This window comes from Hyposmocoma kahamanoa, unplaced genomic scaffold (genome assembly GCF_003589595.1).
Source record: "Hyposmocoma kahamanoa isolate Upper Pololo Valley unplaced genomic scaffold, ASM358959v1 63, whole genome shotgun sequence".
NCBI classification, from domain to species: Eukaryota; Metazoa; Arthropoda; class Insecta; order Lepidoptera; family Cosmopterigidae; genus Hyposmocoma; species Hyposmocoma kahamanoa.
Window position 1 is genome coordinate 23,806,457 of NW_020653851.1, and position 26,869 is coordinate 23,833,325.

The 26,869-nt window shown below is 38.0% G+C and overlaps 5 protein-coding genes across 6 annotated transcripts in view; 4 read left to right on the top strand and 1 right to left on the bottom strand.

Annotated features, from left to right (window-relative positions):
• LOC113230273 (serine/threonine-protein kinase 3) overlaps positions 1-1,038 on the bottom strand; it is a 45,435-nt gene extending 44,397 nt beyond the window's left edge. Inside the window, exon 1 of the mRNA XM_026464128.1 lies at positions 1,018-1,038. Within this exon, the coding sequence (XP_026319913.1) occupies positions 1,018-1,031 (14 nt within the window). The 5' untranslated portion in view covers positions 1,032-1,038. The remainder of the gene's footprint in view (positions 1-1,017) is intronic.
• A 546-nt stretch (positions 1,039-1,584) lies between these two features.
• On the top strand, positions 1,585-2,617 carry LOC113230274 (cilia- and flagella-associated protein 20). Of its 2 annotated transcripts, XM_026464130.1 has the most exons (3): positions 1,602-1,728; positions 1,814-2,042; positions 2,149-2,617. In XM_026464130.1, exons 1-3 carry the CDS (start codon positions 1,721-1,723, stop codon positions 2,464-2,466), a joined length of 555 nt encoding a protein of 184 aa, XP_026319915.1. In that variant the 5' UTR covers positions 1,602-1,720; the 3' UTR covers positions 2,467-2,617. The 2 variants fall into 2 exon arrangements, with proteins under 2 accessions (XP_026319914.1, XP_026319915.1); XM_026464129.1 differs by having other exon boundaries at positions 1,585-2,042.
• A 374-nt stretch (positions 2,618-2,991) lies between these two features.
• On the top strand, positions 2,992-4,317 carry LOC113230426 (peptidyl-prolyl cis-trans isomerase FKBP2-like). Its single transcript, XM_026464357.1, has 2 exons — positions 2,992-3,211; positions 3,419-4,317. The coding sequence occupies exons 1-2, from the start codon at positions 3,035-3,037 to the stop codon at positions 3,731-3,733; spliced, it is 492 nt and encodes a 163-aa protein (XP_026320142.1). The 5' UTR covers positions 2,992-3,034; the 3' UTR covers positions 3,734-4,317.
• Positions 4,318-5,836: 1,519 nt separating this feature from the next.
• Positions 5,837-6,755, top strand: LOC113230513 (peptidyl-prolyl cis-trans isomerase FKBP2-like). Its single transcript, XM_026464479.1, has 2 exons — positions 5,837-6,085; positions 6,303-6,755. Exons 1-2 carry the CDS (start codon positions 5,912-5,914, stop codon positions 6,615-6,617), a joined length of 489 nt encoding a protein of 162 aa, XP_026320264.1. The 5' UTR covers positions 5,837-5,911; the 3' UTR covers positions 6,618-6,755.
• A 1,974-nt stretch (positions 6,756-8,729) lies between these two features.
• On the top strand, positions 8,730-26,721 carry LOC113230322 (nodal modulator 1). The gene is made up of 17 exons (XM_026464201.1): positions 8,730-8,881; positions 9,048-9,434; positions 12,043-12,199; positions 12,282-12,530; positions 15,444-15,612; positions 16,496-16,678; positions 17,312-17,393; positions 17,466-17,662; positions 17,993-18,171; positions 20,131-20,292; positions 21,037-21,219; positions 21,286-21,469; positions 21,534-21,736; positions 22,372-22,622; positions 25,120-25,281; positions 25,356-25,464; positions 26,112-26,721. Exons 1-17 carry the CDS (start codon positions 8,730-8,732, stop codon positions 26,490-26,492), a joined length of 3,390 nt encoding a protein of 1,129 aa, XP_026319986.1. The 3' UTR covers positions 26,493-26,721.
• The last annotated feature ends 148 nt before the right edge of the window (positions 26,722-26,869 follow it).

Here is a 26,869-nt window from a genome sequence, read left to right on the forward strand (position 1 = left end):
ATTTCAAGCAGTTAGGCCTAAAGGTATACATATCAAGATGGGTTTGCAAAAACCAGATTAATTCAATGAAAGCATTAAAACTGATACGTTTCCAAAGCTTTCAAAAAGATGTACAACAATTGAGCATTACATTAAGTATATGTGATAAATTAAAATGTAGGTAATGAAATAACATCATGACTACTACATGTCAGAGGAAGTTCATTGTCTGTAGGAAGATAAGAATGAGTGATATATACTTTGTGGCTGTTATAGTGTTCACATTAATTATTAATATCTCATTTTATAGTTGTATTTTTATAATTTTCTATAGTGCTTATCAAATCCTGTGAACCAGAATCTAATTAGAGGGCTGGAAAAATTATTTTACATGTAGAATCAAAATTAATCAATAAAATTAAAGCAATGACAACAATGCCTAAATATTTTAATTATGTAAAGCAACTACCTATGATATACAGTATTTTACTTACACATGATAAAAGATCACACTTGTTATAACAGGATTATGTTATTGTATGTATGAAGAGTGGATAGATAAATAATATTTCAAAATAATTTGCTCATAAAATCCAAGAAAGATAAGGCTAAGAAAATAATCATAACGTGAATTCAAAGGGGCAGAATAATCAAACATATTGTGCTCTTAGTAATTAAAAAAAATTCAAAGTTGTAATTCTATATTCAAACATCTGTCAGAATCAAGTGATTAATGACCTTTGGCCATGTAAACAGTGTTTTGTAGAAATTTTTAATTGTATTTTTTATATATTCCAGGTATTTAATTTATATTATGCGGATTTCGATCATATCTTATTCATGTTAATCTTGGTTGACTACAGCCAGACGAATGAAAACTCTAGAGGCAGCAACGGAGGGCGAATGCAGTAGCATTTTCAGGGATCGTATCTACGAACCACTGTTACCTTTCTTTAAGGAACCCCGAGTTAGACGCCACCAGGTAAATATACAATATAACACATAAATAAACTTATTTATCCCAGAATTCTTTCTTACCTTTTTGATGACATTTCCTCCGTCATTTTCACCGTAATTCTTCTATACACTAAGCCACGAAAAGAAACAATCAAAAGTTCATTATCCTTGCGAAAAAAGGCGTTTTTTTTTATTCAGATCATTTACAAAATACTTAGAATAAACTAACAGAAACGCAAAATAAAAGAAAATTAATGCACCATTGCACATGCATCTACTGAAACAATACCACTTCCACAGATAGTAAATCGCGAATGTCAGCTGTCAAATTACATTTTAAATAGCACGCAAGTAGTATATTAGACAAGGACAACGCCTTACTAGTTTAGATTTATTGATCTCCTTTTTATTTAGCAATTACAAAGAAAGTGGGTAAAATAAGTGGCTTAACTGCACGTTCCTGTTCACGCAGGGCATTGCCATTAATTTCATATTGTATTCAATTTTATTACACTCTCAGCAAGCTTCAATCATCTAAAATATAATAATTTAGATGTACAATAATACTTTATTATGAACCATTCACGCACAAAATTAAAACAAAATAAATTTTGTACTGATCTTTTCGGCCAATACGTTGCTATGGAGACTTTGTAATAAACAAACCCGAGCTTGGGACCAATGGCCGGGTCCAAAATTTTTGTGTAATTTACTGCCTGTCAAGTGTAATGCAACCGCGAAAGACTCTCTTTATTGATTAAACTTTCCTATCCTAGTTAATTACATGCTAATGTAAGGGAACACTGTAGTTACGGGCCTCACAATAGAAGATGTTCAAGAACACATTTCAGTCTGGATTCCTGTCAATTCTTTACAGCATAGGCAGCAAACCTTTGCAGATCTGGGACAAAAAAGTTCGCAATGGGCACATAAAGCGGATAACGGACAACGACATCCAGAGTTTGGTGCTAGAGATAGTGGGCACCAATGTCAGCACGACGTATATAACGTGCCCGGCCGATCCCAAGAAGACCCTCGGCATTAAGCTTCCCTTCCTTGTTATGATCATCAAGAACCTCAAGAAATATTTCACATTCGAAGTACAAGTATGCATTACATGCTTTCGCTTTTTGTTTACTTTAAAATTTGTTCTCATATAGCGAAGCGTTTTCGAGGTTATTTTAAATATCAACATAACCTCTTTTGTTTCAGGTGTTAGATGATAAAAATGTAAGGCGACGTTTCAGAGCGAGCAATTACCAGTCTACCACTCGTGTGAAACCTTTCATCTGCACTATGCCAATGCGTCTGGATGAGGGCTGGAATCAAATACAGTTTAACCTTGCGGATTTCACTCGAAGGGCATATGGGACCAATTATGTGGAAACTCTGAGGGTGCAAATACACGCCAACTGCAGAATCCGTAGGGTTTACTTTTCCGATAGACTGTACGCTGAAGACGAGTTACCGGCAGAATTTAAACTATTTCTTCCAATTCAAAATAAAGCTAAAACCGCTATGGCAACATAAAATCCTTACTTAAATCCTGTAAAGTTGTCATTACCTTAGTAAAATGTATTTCTAAGCCTTATTTTTATTTTTTAATGTACACTTACACCCCATTACTTATTTGATAAAGTTGTTTAATATTTATATTCTAATATTAAATAATAAATATGCACCATAAATTTAGTGAATTTTTACTTGGGTTGATATGATGCAAAGACCAAGGTTACTATTGTTCACAAAGTATATAATCTTTAAAATTATTTCACATTATCAAAATTGATTAATTTTATGCAGAGCAACTAAAATAATATTTTTTTAGGTGATATTCAATAGTAACCTGTGGTCACGTGTTTAATAAGCGTAATATTAACGAATCCAGTATTTACGAAATTGTTTAAATCTACGTGTTTGATATATCCCTAATGGAAACAGAATGATATTTATAATGTACTATAACACATTTACTAAGCATCCAAATCGAAGTGTGAGACAGCACTACCTGCTGCAGAATTAAAAAAAAAAACAAAATAAATCAATAACCGTTCCGGCGGTGTTCTCAGACACAGTTTTATCTGAATACTAGAACAGAATGAAGACTGCTATTACCATTATTTGCATGTCCGCATTATTTGTACTAATCGTATCTCGTTCGCCAGAAGATGATAGGAAGCCTGAAGCTTTTCATATAAGGGTAACCCATTTGCCCGATAATTGCGAGAAGATAAACATGACTCGAAAGAGAGACGTACTTCACGTGCACTACAAGGTAAGTAAAATACCCAATACCACAGACCTAGGATGACGCCACGCTTATTTACATACCTACGTGCTAGGTTTGTGGCCAATGCATACAGCAGTGAGCAATAGATTGCTAAGCGCCTGTGTAAAATTTGTTATTAATGTAATAGTCTTGCTCTTGTGTTTCTTGTAGGCGCTTAGTTATACACTTAGTTTGTGCTTCTTTTTATTACAGGGCACTTTTGAAAATGGCACTGAATTCAACAGCTCGTATACTCAAAACGGACCTCTAAAGTTCACACTCGGACTAGAAGAAGTCATGAGAGGATGGGATAAGGGATTATTGAATATGTGTGTTGACGAAGTAAGGGAACTCATCATTGGCTCGGACCTAGCGTACGGCGCTGTAGGAAATCCGCCGAAGATTCCTCCATATACAACATTGTATTTTGAAATTAAGCTAATGGCATTCAAGCATAACCCTTCTACAGATGAATTAAACAAGGGTGTTGGGACACACCCAATCTATCCTCCTGGAATCGAGGGTTAGGAAAGCCAAACAAAAGTAAAATGTGCGTTTCGTATTATGTAGAGACTCAAAACATGTAGAGACTCAATACTCAATTTTATTGCTCTCCATGCATAGAATAAATGTTACAATCATTCTGAGAACATTTACGGGCATTATGAAATACTGTTAGCCACCTTGTTTAGTATTTACTATTGTATGTACCTACTTACCCGTAGTTATGTCACATGGACAGCATCAAACCTTCGAAATCTGAATCGAGAATCGTGCGGATCTAAAATGGAGCTGGGTCGGACATATTGTGAGACGTGGTGTGAACTGATGAAGTACAGCAACAATCCAATGGTGATCGAGAAGTAGTTATAGAAACGTGAGACTTCTGCAGCGAGGTAAACAACATTGTCAAAGTCGCTGACCGTAGATGAGCGAGCCTAGGGCAAGATCATGGCGGTGCGCGTGAGTTATGGGATGCCTATATCTTGCAAGGGATGACGTCAGGTTGTGGATAAGGATGGCGTATATTTCAGTGTAATATGTGATATTTAGGATGTATTACTTATTATAACTTTTTATTGAAGCCAAATTTAATGTATAAGTAGAATTCAATAAATTCAATAAACATTAATCTCGTTTTTAATTTTGTATGATGGAAACAGTTGAATTACTTGTATAAAATACGGATTATTTCAAATACAAATACGTGTTTTGTATTTGTATTTCAATTACTACTTAAAATGTATTTTGTGATTTATAAATTTGAAATACTCTCGTTTCAAAATACATTTGATTTGTTGTCGTCTAGACTGAGCGCATTTTCCCAGTGGAAATGTTACACTAAATTTTCCACTGGGAAAATGCGCTCTGTCCCTCTTGAGTGCTATGACTAGATTTTGTCTTGTTCCAGGATCATGCGTATCGTTTCAGTCGTGACTTTCAATTGTTGACAAGCTCGATCATTTCGATCATTATCTAGTCTTTTTTGTAGCTCATTTAGTATCACTTCCCTTCATTATTTGTAGTAAACCATGCGACATCTGCTATATATCTCAAAATGATATTTTGAAGTTGTTGTAATATGTTAGTCACACAGCCACCGAAACAATGACTATTGCAAACCAAATTTCCCGGTCACATAATTTCACGACGTTCAGTATTCGATAAGTGGCCAGCTCGATCATGTGATTTAATTATTTTTTATGGGATTATATTAAAGACAGAGTCTATACGGAGCCAATCGAATCGATTGCAACCTTCAAAAACTCAAAATACGTGAAGTGATTAACGAAATAGACCCACCATTTTGTCAAAAAGTGATTAAAAACTTCGATGAAAGAATTGACATCTGTAACGGTGGTCGTGACGGACATTTATCAGATATCATTTTTCATTCATAATTGCCAAACCTTCCTTTTTTAATAGAATAAAAATTTGAACCATTGTTATCTAAATTTATTGTTTTAGTTTGATTTACAAAACATATGTATTTATAAGCGTATGCAACTTGTTTAAAAAAAATAAAATCCTTAGTTAAATCCTATAAAGTTGTCATTATACCGTAGTAAAACGTATACCTTCTTATTTTTATTTTTTAACGTACGCTTAACCCCATTAACTATTTCATAAATTGTTTAATTTTTATATTCTAATATTATAATTATTATAAATATAAAAATGCACAATAAATTATGCGTACCTACTTGAGTTGATACAAAGACTCAGGTTACTACTGTTCTGGTCCCAAAGTAAATATCTACATTATCACACATTTTCAAAATTGATTGATTTTATGCAGAACAACTAAAACACAACTTTGTAAGGTGATATTCAAACGAAATCTATGGTCACGTGTTTTATTCATAAGTATAAAATTTATTTAACGAACGTAGTATTTTCGAAATCATATAAATAAATGTACGTGCTTTATTTAGGGTATGTCCCCACTAGGGTAGAAGTATACTTTGGCATGTCCTTGGTCGAAACAGAACGATATTTTATAATGTACAACGAATGATGAATGTACTGTAACAGGTTTACTAAGCTTACGAATCAATCGAGTATGAGACTAGCTGAGACAGCACTACCAGCTGCAGAATTAAAAAAAATAAAAATAAATCAATGACCGCTCGGCGTTTTATGGCGGTAACCTAAGACAAAATAATAACAAAGGTACTTTACAATTTATCTGAATTATAAAACAAAATGAAGACTGCAATTGCCATTATTTTTATGTCTTCGCTATTTGTATTAGTCGAAGTATTTGATTCATCGGAAAATTTTAGCAAGCCTGACACTTTTCTTGTGCTAGTACTGCATTTACCTCATAATTGTCGGGTGAGAACTCAAAAAGGGGACTTAATTCACGTGCACTACAAGGTAAGTACTAGCCAATACCACAGACCTACAATACAGTACAGCAGTCAGCACCTGCTAAGCGCCTGTGTAAAATTTGTTATTAATTATAATAGTTTTGCTCTTGTATTTCTTAAAGGCGCTTAACGAGTTAAATCTTTAAGTTCTATACAAATATGAATAGATATCGATATATCGTTGGCTCTATATATTTATCCCTTTGTGCTTCTTTTTATTTCAGGGTACTTTTGAAGACGGCACTGAATTCGACAGCTCATATCCTCGAAACAATCCTCTAACCTTTAGATTGGGATCTATGCAAGTCGTTAAAGGGTGGGGACAGGGTTTATTGTACATGTGTATTGGAGAGATAAGAAAACTCATCATTGGCTCGGACCTAGCGTACGGCGCTACAGGAGTTCCGCCGACGATTCCTCCGTATACAACACTGTATTTTGAAATTAAGCTGGTGGCAATAGAACGTAACCCTGAATTAGATGAATTAAACAAGGCTGTTATTCTAGGCCCACCCGATCCTCCTAAAAAGAAGAAATAAGAATGCCAGACAAAAAGTTAAATGTGCGTTTCATATCATGTAAAGACACAATACAGGTAGAGACTCAATACTCAATAATTGTATTGCTCTCCAAGTACTCGTAGAATAGATATTATAATCATTTTAAGAACATTTACGGGCATTATGAAGTACGGTCATACCTACCTTATTTAGTATTTACTTCTTGTATGTAGGGTACCTACGTACTTACCCGTACAATAGTTGTAAGTAAGTTATAACCAATGGTCAGAAAAAGGTGTTCCACATACATAGATATATGTATAGATATAGCTACAAGGGGCGATATAGAGTTTTTAAAACCACCAAATATTAGTTAATTACTGTTTCGATTTCTGGATGTCCGGAAATGGTTTTACTGCAACGTAGGACAAAACTAGTGACCTAGGAAATCAAAGTTTGATTTTAAAGTAATTCTAATAGTGCCATGTAAAAAATGCAATAACTGAACTTTTACCAAAACAGAGAATAAAAAGCAACAAGAATGGTCACATTGACGGAACGGCGACATTTGCTAGTAGAACTTAAGAAAAAATATTAATTTAAAATTCTATTTACGAAGGGAATTTTAGGACATTTTAGTTTGCATGAGAATCGTTCTGATCGCGCTCTAAAAATATTTTATTTAGATTCAAAAATACAGTATAACAGCTGCTTAAAAATTCGAACCATTAGTGGAAATGTATTTTAAAAGGAAAATGATCTCAGTAAATTATTTTAATACTTTTTATTAAAAAACTGCTGGACGCTTAAACAAGATCAAAAAGTGCCATTTTTTATTTTGCCTTACCCATATAATGCATATAATTCATATTTGGTGGTTTTAACAACGCTATGTAGCTCCTTGCAGCTATATTCATCTTTTCCCGACCATTGGTTATAACCGTTATAACACAGGTTAGCATCAAACTTACTTAACTCCGAAATACGAAGACGAACATCCAAGACACAGGAAACCACAGGAAACTGAATAGCGGAGGTAAAATGGAGCTGGGTAGGACATATTACGAGGCGTGGTGTGAAGAGATGAAGTAAAGCAACAATCGAATGGTGGGCGAGAAGTAGTTACAGAAACGTGAGACCTAGGTAGGGAGATGGGTAGACAACATTGTCAAATTCGCTGACCGTAGATGAGTGAGACTAGGGCAAGATCACAGACCGTCGTGCTGGGGATGAGGATGGCGTGTATTTCAATGTAATGTAGCATTTTAGGATATAATTACTTTTTATAAAAGTAAAATTTAATGTTTATGTAGAATTAAATAAATATAATCATCCTTTAGCTAGATTTTAATTTTTATTAAAATACGTAGACGGCTGCTGCGGCGAACGATGAGCTATGCTATGCGTTTATGAAAGTCATTGCAGGTTGGTAATTTTATTATTGGTTTCATCCGGTGTGTTGCAAACTATTTGCAAACTCTTTAATATTTATGTCTTGACGCCATTGAATTTGACGCGATCTTTTTTTTGTTATTTATTCAACGTAGTGCTTAAATTCTCTTTGATTTATTCGCATAGTTCAATGAGCATCGGGAATATTTTAAATTAACGAATAATTTTTATATTTTTTATATATAGTATATAAGATCATTTAGTCTACACAAGTGTTATATTTCAAAGGATGTTTGCCATATTAAGATAAAAGCCTAGGCGTAAGAAAAGTTTGAATGTGTAAGTGGGCACTGCTCCGGCCTACAGTCCAGTAATTCTATATTACAATTGAAAATATGAACCGACCCATCGATCCTACGTACGAGTCGAAGACGGTCATTACTTTTGAAAGGTAAAATACATTATTAGGTAACCTTTCTAATTTGTGATTAGGTTTGGAATGGGTATAGATGTAAAAAAACACTAGTGGGGCACAACGACTTCCATAGCAAGATACTTACAGGATGGCAAGACACCGTTGAGCGGGCTCTAGTATTTTCTATTAGGACCAAAAAGTTGCGAAAACTCCTTCGCTTTTGTTACTCAATATTTATAATCGATCGATTATACTGCACCCTATTTATTTGATGTTGATTTAAACATGACGTTTCTTCATTTCTTGGTCAGCAGGAGCGCAGCACTAATGCACTACAAACAAATATGGCGGCCTGTGATCACTTGTTCGGGAACTGTGTTTTAATATTAATTTTAAATCTGTCTGTTAGAATAATTAGTGCTAATGACATTCTAGGATGTGGCGGATTTGTTAAAAGTCATGTGAATTTGGATTTTTCAAAAATTGAGATCGGCCTGTGAGTTAACCTACACCACGTAATCTAATTAGATTTTCCTTGTAATTCTGTTGTTTTAACTATAATAACCTGTACTACTTCATTAATCAAATATAGCAATATAGCGTATTAATTATTTGAGGCTACTTTCATTTATAAACAAGTTATAACCTATGAAAACTTTCAGGTACACTAAGACAGGCAGTCTGAAAGAGCGAACGGAATGCGCTCCTACAAATGGGTATTACTTCTTACCCTTATACGAGAAAGGAGAATACGTGTTAAAGGTGCATCCGCCGGCGGGATGGAGTTTTGAGCCTTCTCAAGTAGAATTAAATGTAGATGGTGCAACAGACCCATGTTCTACCGGGCAGGACATAAATTTTGCCTTCAACGGGTTCGGTATAACGGGTCGGGTGATCACTGCGGGCCAGACGCTGGGACCCAGTGGCATTGCTGTACAGTTGATTCATGATAACGGCGAAACTAGAGACACTGTCACTGCGGCTGGTGGAGACTTCCATTTTACTCCTGTAATACCTGGAAAATATACATTGAAAGCTACTCATCCTAAGTAAGTTCAGTATGAGATGATTTTGTTAATTAGAAAGTTTTGTGCTTATGGTAAACAATTTATAAAAACCCTTACTTTTGCCTTAATTATTTTTCATGAGTATTTATATTTACATTAAGAATAATAGAAACGGAAAACATTTATTCCTTGAATAAACAACACAGTACACATACATTTTATAATGATAATAATAAAAATAACATTAAGATTTAGATAAAAACCTTACAAAATTATTTATTTATTTATTGCATTATGAGTACCTACAGAGAATGGTATCTCTGGTAGAGCCTGTTAGGGTATTGTAACCTATTTATTAATTTTATATATACTTAATTAACAATTTTATACTTTAATATTGACTACTCTAATAAAATTCAAACATGCATTACCACTTAAAAATGACTAAATATGCACTTATATTAGAAGTAAGTAATAGTAGGTTCGTGAGAGACAGAACATTTATACATATTTCTCATAGCTTTCTATCTGACAAGCACTCTTCTATTGAGTAGTAACCTTTAGATACAAGTAACAGACTTAACTTGTTTTTAAAAGGTATATTTAACCTCTATTTTCAATATGTCTGGTATTTTTTTATATTATATGAGTATAGCCCTGTAATAAGGGCTATTTTTATACATCTCTAAATTAGGTGTAGGGAGGGATAATTTGTGTTTACAGTGAACACTTTTAACTGGTTAAAAAATGTATATGTGTTTTCTAACAAACATTGCAGTTTCAAGGATGTATATTGATGGTAAAGTAAGTAGGTTTAGTTTTGTAAAATGAGGTCTGCAGGTAACTCTCTGATGCAAGTTTAATATTATACGAAGGCATTTTTTTTTTAATTATGAAGAGGTTGTTGGCATTAGTAATGTGGCCCCTACATGATAATTCCGTGCCGTAATTTTGTCTCTTTTATTACATATAATAATAGAGTAAAAAGCGTGTGTGCTGTGCTGCCATGGAAATGGTGATCCACTCAGCTTGATGTTGTCTCACTTAGGGTCGTATTCCAGAAGTCTACTCAATGCTCAAGTCAGGATTTGAGAATGGTTTAAAGCACTTGATATCATACTCAAGTCCCTGCCATTAGGGTCGTATTTCCAGTGCTTGTGTTGCCAGTGCAATCCTGACTTGAGCATTGAATAGAGTTCTAGAATACGACCCTTAAAGTGCTACGACTCTGATTTTCAGCAGATCCGGCAACAATGAGAGAGAATTCTCTGTGCCAGAGCAAGAGAATTATCTATAGTGTGCTTTCAAAAACACCCAAACAAAAACCAATTCGAAAAAGTTTATATCTTGAATTCAAGAAATACAAGGTGTCTCTCTCTGTTTTCAAGCCCCAAAAATTTCAAGCCTGTCAGTAACACAAAACTTGAAAAAGTTTGTGTTCTAGTAAAGTAAATGATACAGAACTACTTGAATACTGTTTCCACTGTTGGGCATGTATCTTTTGTAAGTTGTATTTTTTAGCTACAGCCCGTCATGCTGGATCAATACAGGCATTGATTAATGGTAATTAAATTTCTGAGTAAAGTATGTTTCTGAATGTGTAATAATAATACCTCTCGCTAACTGTGTAAGAAAACATTGTGATGAAACTTCCATGCCGAAGAAGATTCATAACACTAGGAAAACATGTGCAGTCCCCATGGGGTGTGAGGCAGGCTATGCGCTAAACCTTCTTAGGAGATATCGTTGCCCAGCAGTGAAAGTATAATGGGATGTTGATGGTCATGATGATGGTGATAAAAATGTATAAGTTTATCGAGTTCTTAGGTTTTCGCGATTGTTGCACACACAATAAATCTATTTTTCAACCGCGACTGTGGGATCTGTAAAGGATCCGAAACATTGGTTTGTTTGAAAAAAAAAACAAATATACGCTATTAAAATCCGGAAAAAAAAAATATTTCCCAATGTATAACTTTTATATAGTCTGTCTTTTTTGAAGTTGCCACTTTGTGTAAAATTTGTGTGACAGTTATATTGACAGATTGTGAAAGAAGGTAAAATTTCGCCAAAAGCGTTTGAATTGTGAATGTTTCAATGTTCTTATGATGACTAATTACGTCATTACTTTGTTTATTCTTATTTTGACAGTTGGTCTTTTTGTATCGAAATAAATTTTTGTTCATATAGGTACTCTTTAATAAGAACAGCTGGATGTAATTATCTACAATGCATTAAAATCAAAACTTTAAAATATGCCTCCCCTCTGCATTAACATAGTTCTAAATGCGGTGTATTGTATATATGAACTTATAAAAATTGACACTTGAAATGAATCTGTCCCCAGCGAATATTGGACTGTTGATGATCGGTTCGGATCAGGTGATCAAATCGGCAAGTTCGGCTATTTATTGCATAAACGTGGCCAATATTCAATCAGTACAGAATACAATGTTTATCGACTATAAACTAGCTGCTTGTAAGCGGGCTACGCTTTTGCACAACGAACTGTCATTCCACTCCTTCAAACAAGTCTGACTATTCTCCTCTCACTGTCTGACTCCTTCAAACATTCACTTGTACCATTTATTTTATATAATGCTTAAAAAAATGTTTTAGCTTACCTTGTTAATATAAAGATTTATTTTAGATGGACATTAGACCCATCTCAAGCTGTAGTGCAAGTGAAGGAGGGCAACACAGCTTTGCCGGTAGGAGTGCTGGCAGTGAAAGGATATGATGTGAAGGGTTCCGTCACCTCTTACGGTACTCCTATTGGGGGCATCTATATACTCTTATATTCAAAGGTAATAGCAAAACATTTTAAGGATTGTAGAGAAAACTACCACTCTTTAAGAACAAGTTTATAGTATTTTTATCAATTTTCAGGGCAACCCAAAATTCCGCGTAGAGGGCTGCAAAACAGCTCTCCTTCAAGGAGTCCCCGATTCTCCCATTTGCCACTCAATTACAGACTCTGCAGGAGAATTCAGCTTTGGCCTCGTACCAGCCGGGGAATACAAACTGATAGCACTGTCCAAAAACCCTGGTCAGGCTGCTGTTAGCTACAATATCAAGCCTGAATTTGTAGTTTTCTCCGTGGGACATGATAGTCAATATATCAAGAATGCTTTCGAGGTAAGCGGCATCATTTCTTTTTATATTTACAGAAGGAAACCAAGATGATGAAACCTGCATGTTGAAGATGGTCCGTAGCTTTTGGAAGACTTATCAGCAGAGATGAACAGTGGGTTAAAACCCAACCAATCCCTCCAGGTTTTTGCAAGGCTTTTTACCCATTTCTGCCCCAAATCGTGGGCGAATACGGAATTTGCTATAATTCCAAACTTATTACAAATTTGGATGTAAAAAAAAAATCTTTTTTGGACGAAAAAGAGGCACCTCTACACAATACCCTGTGGATTCTAATTATTAAGAATACACGTTACTGTTTTATTTGTATGAAAATCGATTCGAGTTTGTGTGATCTAATGATTTTCTGTATCAATTTATTTCAATGCGATTTTCAAGCGATAGATTCATTAGAAAGGCAAATCGAATCATCTAGATCAGAAAGCAATAAACTTTTGTAATAAGATAATTCAATTTGAACAAAACTCAATTTACAACAATTATTTAGTTGTAAATAGTTTTTTCCTAGATTTCAGCGTTAATGGGTTTTAACCCGATTTAAACCCGTTAACAAAGCGGGTTAAAGCACTGGCGTTTGCCCATCTCTGCTTATGAATCCACAACCGGCGTTGGGCAAATGTGGGGACTATGGCCTCAACGCTCTTCTTAGAGGAGGTCCGCGCCTGTCAGTGGACGTAAACTTTGACGGTGATATCGATGATTAGTAACAATTGAAATGTTAATCAAAATCGGGTTGAGTTTAACATTGTATCCCACACCTAAATGAGGTGGGGAATGAATAGTGTGTGAGGTGGCATTCGATTATTTTTTATCTAATTGATAAGGTTAAATGCAATGTTGTGTGTAAGTACTCAAATAGATAACAGGCTAGGTACGTACATATTGCTATTTGGGGAGCTGATTGGTGGAGCCAGGGGTTCTTTAAGAAGAAATACATTTGTTTCAATTTGTGTCCTTTAATCTGTTTGTTGGAAAGAGATGGCGACATCCCATGTATTTTGTGACCCAGTGTTTTTGATGACGTGCATTAAAGAGACCTATCAATACTTGTGATTGATTATCATTGCATCGAAAAAGCTAGTTGAGTACAGCCTGTAGAAGCTGGGGTTATAAAGTTGATATAAGTTTTGTTTATGACATTGTCCTGTATTTCGCTTCATAATGTTCAAATAATGTACAGTAGCACAAAACAAACAAGTTTTCAGTTTGTTCCCAAAAATAATAAAGAACTTGCTGAATATTCCCAAATCTGCTAAACTCTGCCACGTTCAATATAACGTTAACATGTTGTGCCGCAGTGAAATGTAAAAAAAAATAAACTTGCCCAATTGGCAGAAGTCTGCGACAAATGGTCACATAGTAGTTTTCAATCTCAATAAGACATTGACATTGGCAAGAGGCCTCTTGTCAAAACGTTCCTTTGCTAACTCATCTCTCATTTAAATATTGTCTAAACATTTTGTCACATTGTCGTTTCTTTAAATTTTATGTCATTACTGTTTAATGGATTTTTGGAATGGATTATATGTATGTATACTATAAAATAACCAATAAATATTCAATGTAAATATAGGTAGGTAAATATTCAATGCTTAAAATGAAACATAGGTACAAGATCGTTACCTAATCTATGGTCGAACTGAACCAATTGTGTTCTTGCATTTATTTTAAAATACATTGTTTTAATTTTTTTTTATTCCCGACTTCTAAAAATATACAATAATGTATTCATAACTAGACATAAACCAAAACGTAAAATCATATTAGCAAAGTCCAAGAACGGCTCTTCGTTGATTTTAATTGTTATCGCGTCAGCTTTCGCCATCCTTCTTTTAACATGCACAAAAACAAACATTACACAAGGTATTTGTAAAATACAAAGAACCTTGGAGGACTATCTTACTAACATCATAAACAATCTCAAAAACTCATGGTACAACGATTTCGTTTAACTAAGGTAAACGATTCTTTTATGGGGAACTGTATACGTTCTTACAATAAGATTTCAAGTTACCATTTCGTAAGTTTAAAACTTACATGAAAAGTATTTTAATTGAAAAGTTAAATTACAAACTTGTATATAGACTACGTGTTAGATAAAGATGTTTGGAAAGACAACATGAGTCTAGACTCTACGCAAATATATTCAAACTGTATTTTATCGCATTTAAGTTTATTTGAAAAGAAAGAAAAAGAAATCCCTGGAGTATCTTCTCAGAGTAGTCGGGACATTGAACAAGCAATAGTTTAAAAAAAATACGTTTTCAATTGTAACGGTTTTACCCATGGAATAAATGATTATTTGACCTTGACTTTGATGTATATTATCACCATTTGTATTGTTTTATTTACATTTAAATTTTAATTTTATTGTACTGTATGTATATTGTACAATAATTAGTCGCGCAAATTTCATTTTTACACCACGGCTAGGGTTGGCTGGAAGAGATCTCTTCTAAAGATAAAAAAAGGTAGCAAGTGTAAATACCAATCCGATGGAAAACGCGGAAGTGGGGGTGAAGGTCGGCACCCGTCAGGTCGGAAGGAAGGGGAGGACGCTTGCACGTTAGAGCTTACTACCTTACTACTAAATGCGACTCTAAAGAGCGTCAATGCAACAAAAACTGAAAAGTTTTTTTTTTGTAAATTAATTTTTTTGGAAAAAGTCACGGAACAATTATAATAGTCATTGTTTATGATGTTACTAATATAGTCCTGCGAGGTTGTTATTATTTTGTAAATAACCCTGTAGTAGGCAGAGGCCTCCAGTCTTTATGCTCCTGATTAACCTCTTTCGCTTGTTCAAGTCGCATTAAGTATGTATATGTACTTATTACCAGTACTTTTATGTTTTTTTAAAGGTATCTCCAATCAACGGAAATCTTACAAATGTTCCAGGTGACAGGTTTCACGGTGGTAGGGTCAGTGCTGACGTCAGTTTCCGGCAAGGGCGTGTCGGGCGCGCAAGTACTCAAGGATGGTCGTCCCATTGGCAACACAGATGCGGCCGGGAAGTTCACGCTACCCTCGCTGCAGCCTGGAACTTATACATTAAGTTTTCAGCATGGTAAGTTGTATAAATAATTAATAATTAATTACCTAGGTTTTTGGGGGGTTTTTTTTTAATACTAGGTGACTGGACGAACAAGTCGTGCGCCTGATGGTAAACACGTCTGTCCATAACAGTTGCAGCGCAGTAGTAGTTGCAGCTTTAAAACGCCAAGATCACCGTCAGACATGAGTTGACAAGTCCCATGTGCCAGTAATTTCACCAGCACCCTTAACCTTCGAAACCGGAACGCAGTAATGCTGACATTACTATTTAGGCAGAAGTAGGTAAGGTGGCAGTACTTCCTTGGACGAACTCTTTCACAAGGAGCTCTACTGCGTTCATAGGCCTTATGTCGGTAATGGATTTTTTCATTTCATTGCACTGTACTCCTAATATTTGTTAAGATTAAGGAAAAAGTTTTAATGCTCGAAAAATCTGAATTACTCCATATAAGCTTGAAGTATAGAAAAAAATAATTAAACATTTGCTAAAGTAATTTTATAAATTCTAATTTTGTAGTGTTGATTTTGAAATTATTAATTTTTTATCTTTACGACTTATGATCAGTTGTCACGACTGTATGCGTTTTTGCCTTTTACAACATTTTAGTTGGAGTTGTATTATCTATGGAAGAATAGCTGGCCATCCCTTTATATATAAAAAAATCCCGCTATTTGCAAAATTTGTAATTGTTGTGTTGTGAAGCGATATTTATTCATACAAGAAACAAATTATCATTATATTTATTTCCTCGCAAATGTGATGAAGAACGTTGCATGTAGCACGGGCGGTAAAAAATTCGAAACTCGAGTCATTGAAGCCCTCAGCCTTCGGCTTCGGTAGTAATTTCTTATCTACCGCCGTTAGCTACTCTGAATTGGAAAATAAAACTCGGCAGAGCTGTGCGAGTTCGACGACGTGCAAGTGGTGATCTCCGCCGCGGGACCCGCGTCGCTGCCGGCGGCCGCGGCGGCGCGCTGGCGCGTGTGCGGCGCCGTCACGCCGCCCGACGCGAGGGACGTCGTCGTGCTGCCCGACGCGGACGCCGGCGCCGCCGTGCGGGTCACGCCCCGCGCTGACGGTTCTTATGCTCATATCGTGCTCGTACAGGAATATTCCATTCCTAAAGCCTTCATTTTATACAAATAGATTTTTTGATGACGTAACGTACGTGATTTAGTTTCTGTTCGAGTTATAAAGTGAAATGTTAAAGAGATTCCCGTATTTCATATATTTTGTAAACTACTATTTGTATTTGGCACCTCATGCTTTTCTGAGATGTTAACAAAGTTTTAGTGTCTAAGTTGTATATACAGTGTTTTGTTTAAGTGGGACAGTATGGGGAAATCCGAAACCATAGAAGATACAAGGAAACTGTCTTAGGAATCATTAAATCTTTTTTTGTGAGAACAATTTTGGGATTGAAATCAATTTTATTCATTTTATATGAAAAATATTTTATGAAATTTGACCAACTTCTGCAGTCCCGATTTTTTCGTCCCGTACTATGAAATGATCCCTTTATGAAACTGAGTCGTACAAAACTTAAAAAAATTGATCAATTTAGTTGACAAAAAATTGACTATGCCAAAATTGTTTTCACAAAAAAAAGTATAATGGTTCCTAAGACAGTTTCCATGTGTTTCTGATTTCCCCATACTGTCCCACAAAAAAAAAACACTGTATAATATGATTTCTTTTCTACAAATTTCAGGCAAATGGTGCACGTTTTTGCCGCCCGGCATGTACTCTGCCAAAGTAGACGTCACGGAAGCGGAACAGAGGGACGGTTTGCAGTAAGTGGAGAACGTGGGCCTGCACTGCCCTGTGCCGCGTGAGTTGTTGCGAGGATGACGATGTCGGTGCAGGTTCTACCCGCTGAGCCAGAAGGTGTCGGTGGCCCACGGGCCCGTGGAGGGCGTGGCGTTCTCGCAGCTGAAGGCCACGGTGCGCGGCCGCGTGCAGTGCAAGGTCCCCGCCGCCTGCCGGGGCCTGCGCGTGACCCTGAGGCCCCTGTCGCCCGACGGCGGGTACGTGGGGCAGCCGCTCGCCACCACTGCCGTCGGTGGGTATCTCACTTGTCGTCTACAAGAAGATGACAAACTCCGAGATCGAATTTCGAGCGAAGGGCTCTTGGCAAAATAGTTACCCATATTAATAATAATAAAGGGCCAAACAACCATGTCAACTGCCTGATCCCATACTTGAGGATTCTTCGTATTTTCTGGTACGTCCTGGCTAGAACCTATTTATAAAAGTTAATTACCTAAATGGGCCTTACCGGGAATCGAACCCGAGATCACCTCATCCAGCGCCCGCAGTATGAACCGTTGGGCCACCGAGGTCGACAATAAGGTCTCGATTTACGGGGGAAAAGTGTAGTCCGCCTGCGCAGACGGCGAGTACACGTTCGAGGAGGTGCTGCCGGGCAGCGTGGAGGTGTCGGTGCCGGCGGAGCGCCTGTGCTGGGCCGACGCCAAGCACAACGCCGCCGTGACGCAGGAGCTGGCCACGCTGCCGCCCTTCCGCCACACCGGCTACGTGCTGCGGCTGCACTCCTCGCACGACATCGAGGTGCCCTTTGCCTTCACCTTTTTTGCTATAATCAAAAGTTCACACTAGAATTACTTTAAAATCCAACTTTGACTTTCTAGATGAGTACTTTTGCCCTACGATGCAGTAAAACCATTTCCGGAAATCCGGAATCAAAAAGTAAATAACCAAAATTTTGGTGCTTTTAACAACTCTATGTCTAGAGTGTATGCATAGATATGTATCTATGTATGTTTTTCAGGCCATTGGTGATAATAAACAAATCAACTAGATGGCGCTTATTGTACAGATTTTTATGGATACTATAATAATAATAATTATTATTATTATTAAATTCTTTAGTCTAATGCTTGACATTACAAAAATAATACATTTTGAGTGCCCATTAACAAACATATTAATAAACTTTGATGATATAGAATAAATTATAGGATGCAATAAAATAAAATAAAATATGACCTAACATAAAATACATTGACTTACAAATAAATGGACGACGGGTCTAATACAAAAACCACGAAAAAAATGTCCCAAGTCAACCTATTTAAACGTAGTGACATGTAAAGGAATATGAGAAAGCTAAAACGTTGAATTTAAATTGTAATGTCATCGCAGTACTATCTAATTTTGCTTGCTTCGCTGTCAGTCGAACAAACGAAGACTAAAGCGTGAATGACGCTCTGTATACGATTTTAGCGCCCTATAAGTTCGGACACTTTTTAGCGCGGACCCGACGTCCATATGATTGTAAGTCAATGATAAAATAATACATAAACGGGTACTTGTCATTTACGATTCGCTTCCCAGTAGACAGACATCCAGTATTTAGAAATTGAGCTGTCGAAGGACGTGGCACATACTACTCTTAGGATTGCATTGTCAGATGCAAGCACTCTTTTCCAAAATGAGGCCACTCGTAAGCTCGTAACATAGCGTAAAAGTCCGGAATGCGTGCTTCCGCAAACATGTTCGACGCACTGCAAAATCTAGACAGTTTCACCAGGATACGGAATGCGTATTGAACCCTTAGATTGTTGTAAGATTTCCTAATGAAGCTGGTCCACAGCTGGCACATGTACATGCATTGGCAATAAGCTCTAAACAAGGTTACATTGACTTGCTTATTGCTTCATTCACATGTACATGTTGCTTCTTACACGTAAGGCACGCCGTGCTCGTTCAATATCTAAATCATATACATTATGTTGATTTGCATTCTCGCCATATTTAAGAAATTAATCATAGAAATAATGCTAAATCATAATTATTAATACAAAGATCGAACATTCAGAAAAAACACTCAGAAAAAATTCCTTCGATCCGGTCGGACTCGAACGACGTCTTCTTGCATACCGTGCCAGACGCTATACCAACTAAGCCACGGAACGAACCAACGGACCTCACGAATTTTTCTATGTGCTTGCGTCGTGTCTTTGTACTTGGTCTTTCAACGACTTTTTAGTCGTAGCGCCATCTATGAGAAATCTTTGACAGATTTATTACCCAGTTAGTACCTTTACAGCTACCAGTCCTGGCGAGAAATGTCGCTATTCACTGTATTAATTAAATTTTTTTTATTTGAATTGATATTCACAAAAAATAATTGAATATCAATTCAATAAAAAAAATTTAAATAATGCTAAATCATCTAAAAATATTAAAAAAAATATTCTGTTTAATATTCTGGCTAATTGTGTCTAGTAAGGTTTTGCAAAATTGTCTCAGCTCGTATGCACCACGCAAGGGCAGTGACCCCGCCACCCGCTTCACCGGCACCGATTACAATTTTTTAAATTATGATTCTGTACTGGTATTGTTATAATTTATCCGGGTATCCTTTTATTTCGTATAGGATCTACTCGCGTTAATTTATAGATTAGTTACACACTAATCCCTGCGGAAGAAAGGCGTGATGATATGTAAGCATGTACCAGACTACGTGTCAATTGATTACAAACGTTATCGATTCGTTCCTCGCAGGTGGAGTACACCAGCAAGTCTTCCCGGGGCGTGTTCTCCGTGCCCAAAGGACATAGTCAACACTGCGTAGAGAATGAGGACGTGTACACGTTGACCCCCCGAGGCTGCCATCGCTTCCGGCCTGCGCAGGCCATTGTGGACACCTCCAGTGATCAAGTAGCCGTAAGTACAAGGAATTAAACAATGCTTCAAGTAACGTACCCAATCTTATTTGCAAAGATCCGTGCGCACAGGGGGCACGTGAGCACACCGTCAGTGTAATAGCAGCTGGTCGCCGCAGGTGGTTGCTCGACACTTTTGACGTTCAACTCAATTCGTTGACGAGTCTCAAATTCTAACATTTTGTTTGCCACCACAAAAGATCTCCATTGTGGGCTGGATCGGCTGTCAGTTTCTCCCACTTGTTGGGTTAATATAGCAATTTTTCTTGTGGCGCTTGAGCACATCTTTATATCTAAGGAGTTGTCTGCTATGCTTTCTCTTGCCCCCTTTGAGTTCCGAATAAAAGATGCGCTTTGACACTTGCCCCTCTGCCATATAAGCCGCATAAGGTATACTTCAATGCCACGTACCTCTGCTCTTCGCGAAACTTCGGTATTCCGCACGCGGTCGGACCAGCTGAGAGATGTTAAATAAAACAAATTGTATTGCTTGTGAAATGAAAATACGTGACGTTAATGCGAAGCAAAACGATTTTGGAATTTTGAAATTTTGGTATCGAAAATAATTTTCCATTAATCGTAATGTTTTTTTGTAAACAAATATGTAATTGTCGGAACGAGGTCGACACGTGGCTCTGTCGTGCAAAATCGAAAATAAATTGCACAGAACATCTGCCGAGTGCCAGGGGCGATTTCGATCCTACGAGTAAAAGAAATGCCAGTGGTCGAGTGTTTTTGTTCACAGACGGCGAGTTTCGTGGCCGTGGCGCACGCGGTGGTGGTCCGCGTGCTGTCCCCGGAGCCGGTGAAGGACCTGGTGCTGCTGGTGAGCAGCGAGGGCCACGGCGAGAGGCCCGTGGGGCCGCTGGTGCCGCTGCAGCAGCCGGGCGGCGGGTACGCCTTCGAGCACACGCTGTTCATGGCCGAGGTGGGCGCGGCGGGCGGGGGCGGCGGCGGGCGCGGGGAGGGGCGGCACTGACGGGCGCCGTTGCAGGGCGAGGTGGCGGTGGTGGCGGCGTCGTCGGCGGCGCTGCTGTTCTCGCCCGGCGCGCCGCAGCAGCTGCTGGGGCTGGGCGAGTGCCGGCCGCAGGCGCTGGTGCTGCGCGCGCGCCGCGGGCTCACGCTGGCCGGCCGCCTGCTGCCGCCCGTGGCCGGCGCGCAGGTCACGCTGTCCGCGGGTGCGTGTCCGCCGCTGCAGCCGCCGGCGCCGGCCCTCGCTGACGCGCGCCGACCCTTCCGCAGATGACCTCAAGCTCACGCACACGACGACGGCCGACGGCACGTACAGCTTCGGGCCCCTGGACGCGGCCAAGCAGTACACCATCACGGCGGAGAAGGAGTCCTACGTCTTCAGCGCGCCCGACGACCAGGGCAACATCGTCGCTCACAAGTTGGCCGAGATCACCGTGGAGCTGGTGGACGACGCCGATAACTCTCCTTTGCAGGTATGATTCCATTTCTCGCGTTATTTTTTACGACCATGAATATTTAAAAAATATGGGTACTATATACGTAGTTTAAAGAACTTTAACGTCTCAATTATGCCATATCTTAGCGAATGGCTAACATATAAGGTTCAAAGAACTGAATAACGGGGTTGTCACTGACGTATCGTCTCTCTATGAAATATGTGTAGGGTTATGCATTTTCGGTTTTACCGTAATTCAAAGTTGGGTTTCACCTAATGTGACGTATAAGTCTCACGGGGGTACCATTCCAAAATTTGATTAATTCGGATAAAAAAATTTAAAATTTGCTAGAAAGTTCAGACATTTTTATAACAAAATAAAACTGAAATTCTTTCTCTTACACGGCAGCACAAATAGGCGAGCGCCTTGGCAACAAAAGTGTTATCCAAATTTATTGACTACTATTGTTCATTCAAACCTGTCTAAAAAAAATTACGGAATGCGCAGGGATCTTTTGTTTTGCCAATGACAATCCTCAGTAAGTGAGAGTCTGCAGAATTGTGAGGTGACCAGTTTACATTTTGCTACCGAAGCAGTAATTGTTCCCCTAAGTAAAATACCGGACAAGCGACTTCCGGCGAGAGGTGCCAAACCCGGCTTGGCCTGCGCAGGGCGCGCTGGTGTCGGTGAGCGGCGGCACGTACCGGCGCAACGCGGCGTCGCCGGCCGACGGCCGCCTGCGCTTCGCGGCGCTGTCGCCGGGCGAGTACTACGTCAAGCCGCACATGAAGGAGTACCGCTTCCAGCCGCCGCACACGCTCGTGGCCGTGGCCGAGGGCCGCGCGCACCGCCTGCAGCTCAGGTGCCATCCGCTTCCGTTCGCTCACTTCCGCAGCTTGCAAGTCACAGTATTTAGTTTCCTGTGCGACATCATTATTCCATTTTTAGTAGGTCAAAGAGTTCGTAGGTATTTACGATTGCTATAATCAGCGATCGGAACTGGGGAGTTAATTTAGCTAAACTAAAGAAAAACCTGGATATTCCCTTCTGGGAATTCTGGGACTTCTCGGAACTGATTATGCCTATTATTGAAATTTGAACACGTTGACGACAAATTATTATTTCCTATTGAGTATTTGTTATAAATTATTGTCTCAAAAAGCTTTTTTTATAACACCAAGTGACAGGACAAACAAGTCGTGCGCCTGATGGTAAGCTACACGACTGTCCGTAACAGTTACAGTGCCACTCGGAGCTTTAAATCGCAAAGATCTGAGAAGCACTGCCACTGCGCCCCTCACTCTGAGACATAAGTTAACAAGCCCATGTGTCTGTAATTTCACCAGCACCCTAACCCTTCAAAACCGGAACAAAGTAATGCTGACATTACTACTTGACAGGAGAACTAGACAAGGTAGCAGTACTACCCTGGACGAACACTTTCACAAAGAGCTCTACTGCTACTAAACTAAACTAAATAAGTAGTTACGTATTTAAATACTTTATCAGTTTAAAAAATAAACATAAAACAACCTATATTTTGGAATGTTTACAAAATAAACAGTAGGAAAAGAAATTTTATACGCATTGATGACGTAATAGTTATATCCATGCTAAGAAAACGTTCATACTTTAAGTAGATTAACTCCCTCAACTTCGATCATTAGTTATTACAAGAAATGAAACTATTATTTCGGGTCTAAATTGCATATATATATATTTTCAAACAAATTAACGTTTCGGACCCTTTACATGTCATAACTATGAGACCTGTAGAGGACCCGGAACATTGGTTTTATTAAAACATAATGTACATGATTTAAATCCCAAAAAATAGTTTTATTTCCTATTTCTTATTTATCATTATTCCGGTCGCTATTATTTATTACGAGCACATGATGTAATAATATGTTTATTTCCATTAAGTACCTTACTTATTTCTGCCGCCATGCGGTAATATAAGCATTACTGTGTTCCGGTATTGAAGGGTAAGAGTGCTGGTGAAATTACAAGCACATGGAACTTGTCAACTTATGTCTCAGGGTGATGGGCGTAGTGGCAGTGCCCCTCACATCTTTACGGTTTAAAACCCGTAATGGTACTGTTATAATATGTGTATATATTATAGTACATTGACTTACAAATAAATGGACGACGGGTCTAATACAAAAACCACGAAAAAAATGTCCCAAGTCAACCTATTTAAACGTAGTGACATGTAAAGGAATATGAAAAAGCTAAAACGTTGAATTTAAATTGTAATGTCATCGCAGTACTGTCTAATTTTGGTTGCTTCGCTGTCACTTTTTAGCGCGGACCCGACGTCCATATCATTGTAAGTCAATGTTATAGTACAAAATTAAAAACATGCAATTATTACATTGCTACTAAAAGGACACTTAGCAAGGGCCAAAGTTCTTTTAAACACCGGTTTTGAGTAAAAAACATCAAATCAAAATGTTTTTATTGCATACATGTTGTTACGTAGGTCTTAAATTAGTTAGAGTTGGTCAAATATAGGTCCCGTAAGGTCACAGTAATGTTGAACTCTACGTTGTAAATAAATTCAATTTTTATTAAGTTTTTAATATTAATATCCAACATTAAGGACAACATTTTCTACAATAGTAACACGTTTTTTATAGGTAAGTTAAGTACTGTATGTTTCGATTATTGGTTACTTAATTAGTAGATTATTGGTGCTCATTGCTGGAGATTTATAGAAATTATTGTTTAGGTTTTTTGAATAATAATTATAGTAATTTTTTTTTGCAGCGCAGTCTTTCTTGAGGATTTTATTTCGTTGTCTTACGAATCAGACTCGTATCTTAAAGCACAAAGTTACTGAATTGCAAAAAATGCATTGAATATACAAATTTTGCAGGTTGATTTCACATTACGTTTCCTTCATATTCACAGACTGGCTTTTATTTATTCTTAAAGTAATGCATGTAAATTAACACCCTTGATAAGAAATTTAAAATAAATAGAAAATTTGGCGATCCCCTGAATAATCACTCTTTAAAAGATACAAGTATGAGAAACTAAGGCATCGTCAAAATAAGGCAACTAACCAGTATTGATATTACGTGTTTAAAAAAATAAAGGTTATTATTAATTATTTTTTCTTAAAATTGTCGAGTTATTTTGAATTTTATAATTTCATTGAATTTCTTAACAATTCATCCGAGAATCAACGAAAGGTACTACAAGGCACAAGTTACTCGTTATTTACCTGAAAGCGGAGTTGTCCATTAAAATAATGTAGAGCATATGCGCTCGTTCTCCGTCCGAAACACTTACAGTGAAATAGTAATAGGCGACCAAATTAAGATACGCACGATGCGAACGAAGCTTCGTACTGGACGTTGTTTTCTTAATTTGGTCGAATCGGACTTATTTGTTGAGCCTCCGGGCAGGGGCGTGCGCGTGGCGTGGTCGTGCGTGGGCAGCGTGGCGTCGCTGGCGCGCGTGGGCTGGGCCGGCGCCGCGCTGGCGGCCGCGCCCGCGCCCGGAGCCAGCGGCAGCGGCAGCGCCTGCGCCGCCGAGGAGGCCACCACCGAGCTCAACGGCTCCTTCAGGTCAGCCGAGCTTGGCTCGAGAACGCGTCTCGCCCACCGCGACGCGCGATAATGGTGGTTAAAACGTTCCGCAGAATCCGAGGCTTGCTCCCGAAGTGTGTGTACACGCTGCAGCTGAAGCGGCCGGCTGTCCCGGACCAGAACGCGCTCAAACTGGCCGGCAAAGAGCCGCCGCAGATTGAGGTCAGTAGCTATCTTTTATCTTCCTCAATTCGAACACAATTCGCCCAATCGTTGAGCGATTTTCCCAGAAAAAAAAATCATCATATCCTATGCTTCATATTCAATTATCTAAGCAAACCTTGTTTTCATTATGCGAGCAACTGGCGTGCTAATCGCACGTTTCAAGTAACTTACACCATCAAAGCACGTTACAGATATATACGTGTATGAACATAAATCTAAAACACATATGAAAATCCTTCCTCACTACCTATTCCGCATAATTTAACAATTTTAAGTTTACAAGTTGTCAAAACTCACATTTTAAATTCTACAGAGCCGCCAGCTTAAAAAGATAACAAATAATTAAAAAACTCTAAACGTAAGTAATTTTTTGGAGAGAGACAGTGCTGTTATTATATTGTATAAAGCTATTTCTGTTTTTAATTTCAATGTTTGTTAAATATGTGAACATTTTTCGTCATTCGGGGTAGTAACAGTTTTTACACAAAATCATAGTTAAATTAGAACTTGAAGCAATTTAAAAGTATGTGTTTTTCCTCCCAATGTTGACAGTAAAGGTCAAAATTTCAATCGAACAAAGCAACAATTGGTCCCGGTTGAAGGTTTGTCATATATAGTGTATAATACATTCATATTATTTTCAGATAAAAGAAAATAAAGACATCGAAAACATTCGCCTCATCGCGATCCAGCCAACGCAGATCACGGATACGAACGTCTTGATTTACACACCCAATATCGAGCACTACAAATCGCTCCGGCTGTACCTCGCCTTAGACGCGAGTCCCAATACTCCTATATACTCCACCAAGCTCGAGCCGACCGGGTACAGTCAGCATCTGAACCCAGGTCTCATGTACGTCCTGCCGAGGTTGCCAGCAGATAACAAGACCTATGTTCTGTCGTTAACAGCGACTTTGTCAAAGTCCATGTACAATTACGAAGAGCTAGTGCATTATTTCGTGTCTGACGGCAAGTTTAAGCATATTACCTTCGAATTTTTACCTGAGGTGAGTGGTTTTTGATTTTAGCATTTTGGTAAATTTTAGTTGAACTTACTCTAGATATTTTTTTTGGTATGAGGTCTGTTTCCAAGATAAGCAGACCGGGCTTATTTTAGTCTTTGTAGTCCAAAACCGGTCAAGAACGTGTCGAACAAATTCATGATGCTGTTTCGTGTCTCTAAGGTCAGTGTCACGTAGCAAATGTTTTAATTAAATGACAAGAAATTGTTTAAAATCCAATATATAGTTACACCGAGGGTAAGAAACCTGTAACTAGTGTTAATCGTGTTACTATAAGTGTTAATTGTTATGCGCGAAGGCGGAATGGAATATTACTTTTGGAGACACTGAATGTACGGTTTGTTCACCTTTCAATGATAAGTCTGATAGGATTTAGA

Coding starts and splice junctions, on each gene's coding strand:
- LOC113230513 (XM_026464479.1), top strand. CDS start 5,912: ATGAAGACTGCAATTGCCATTATTTTTATGTCTTCGCTATTTGTATTA. Junction 6,086..6,302: donor TAATTCACGTGCACTACAAG/GTAAGTACTAGC, acceptor TTTTTATTTCAG/GGTACTTTTGAAGACGGCAC.
- LOC113230322 (XM_026464201.1), top strand. CDS start 8,730: ATGGCGGCCTGTGATCACTTGTTCGGGAACTGTGTTTTAATATTAATT. Junction 20,293..21,036: donor CCTCCAGTGATCAAGTAGCC/GTAAGTACAAGG, acceptor TTTTGTTCACAG/ACGGCGAGTTTCGTGGCCGT. Junction 22,623..25,119: donor GTCACAGTATTTAGTTTCCT/GTGCGACATCAT, acceptor GCCTCCGGGCAG/GGGCGTGCGCGTGGCGTGGT.
- LOC113230274 (XM_026464129.1), top strand. CDS start 1,767: ATGTTCAAGAACACATTTCAGTCTGGATTCCTGTCAATTCTTTACAGC. Junction 2,043..2,148: donor ATTTCACATTCGAAGTACAA/GTATGCATTACA, acceptor CTTTTGTTTCAG/GTGTTAGATGATAAAAATGT.
- LOC113230426 (XM_026464357.1), top strand. CDS start 3,035: ATGAAGACTGCTATTACCATTATTTGCATGTCCGCATTATTTGTACTA. Junction 3,212..3,418: donor TACTTCACGTGCACTACAAG/GTAAGTAAAATA, acceptor TTTTTATTACAG/GGCACTTTTGAAAATGGCAC.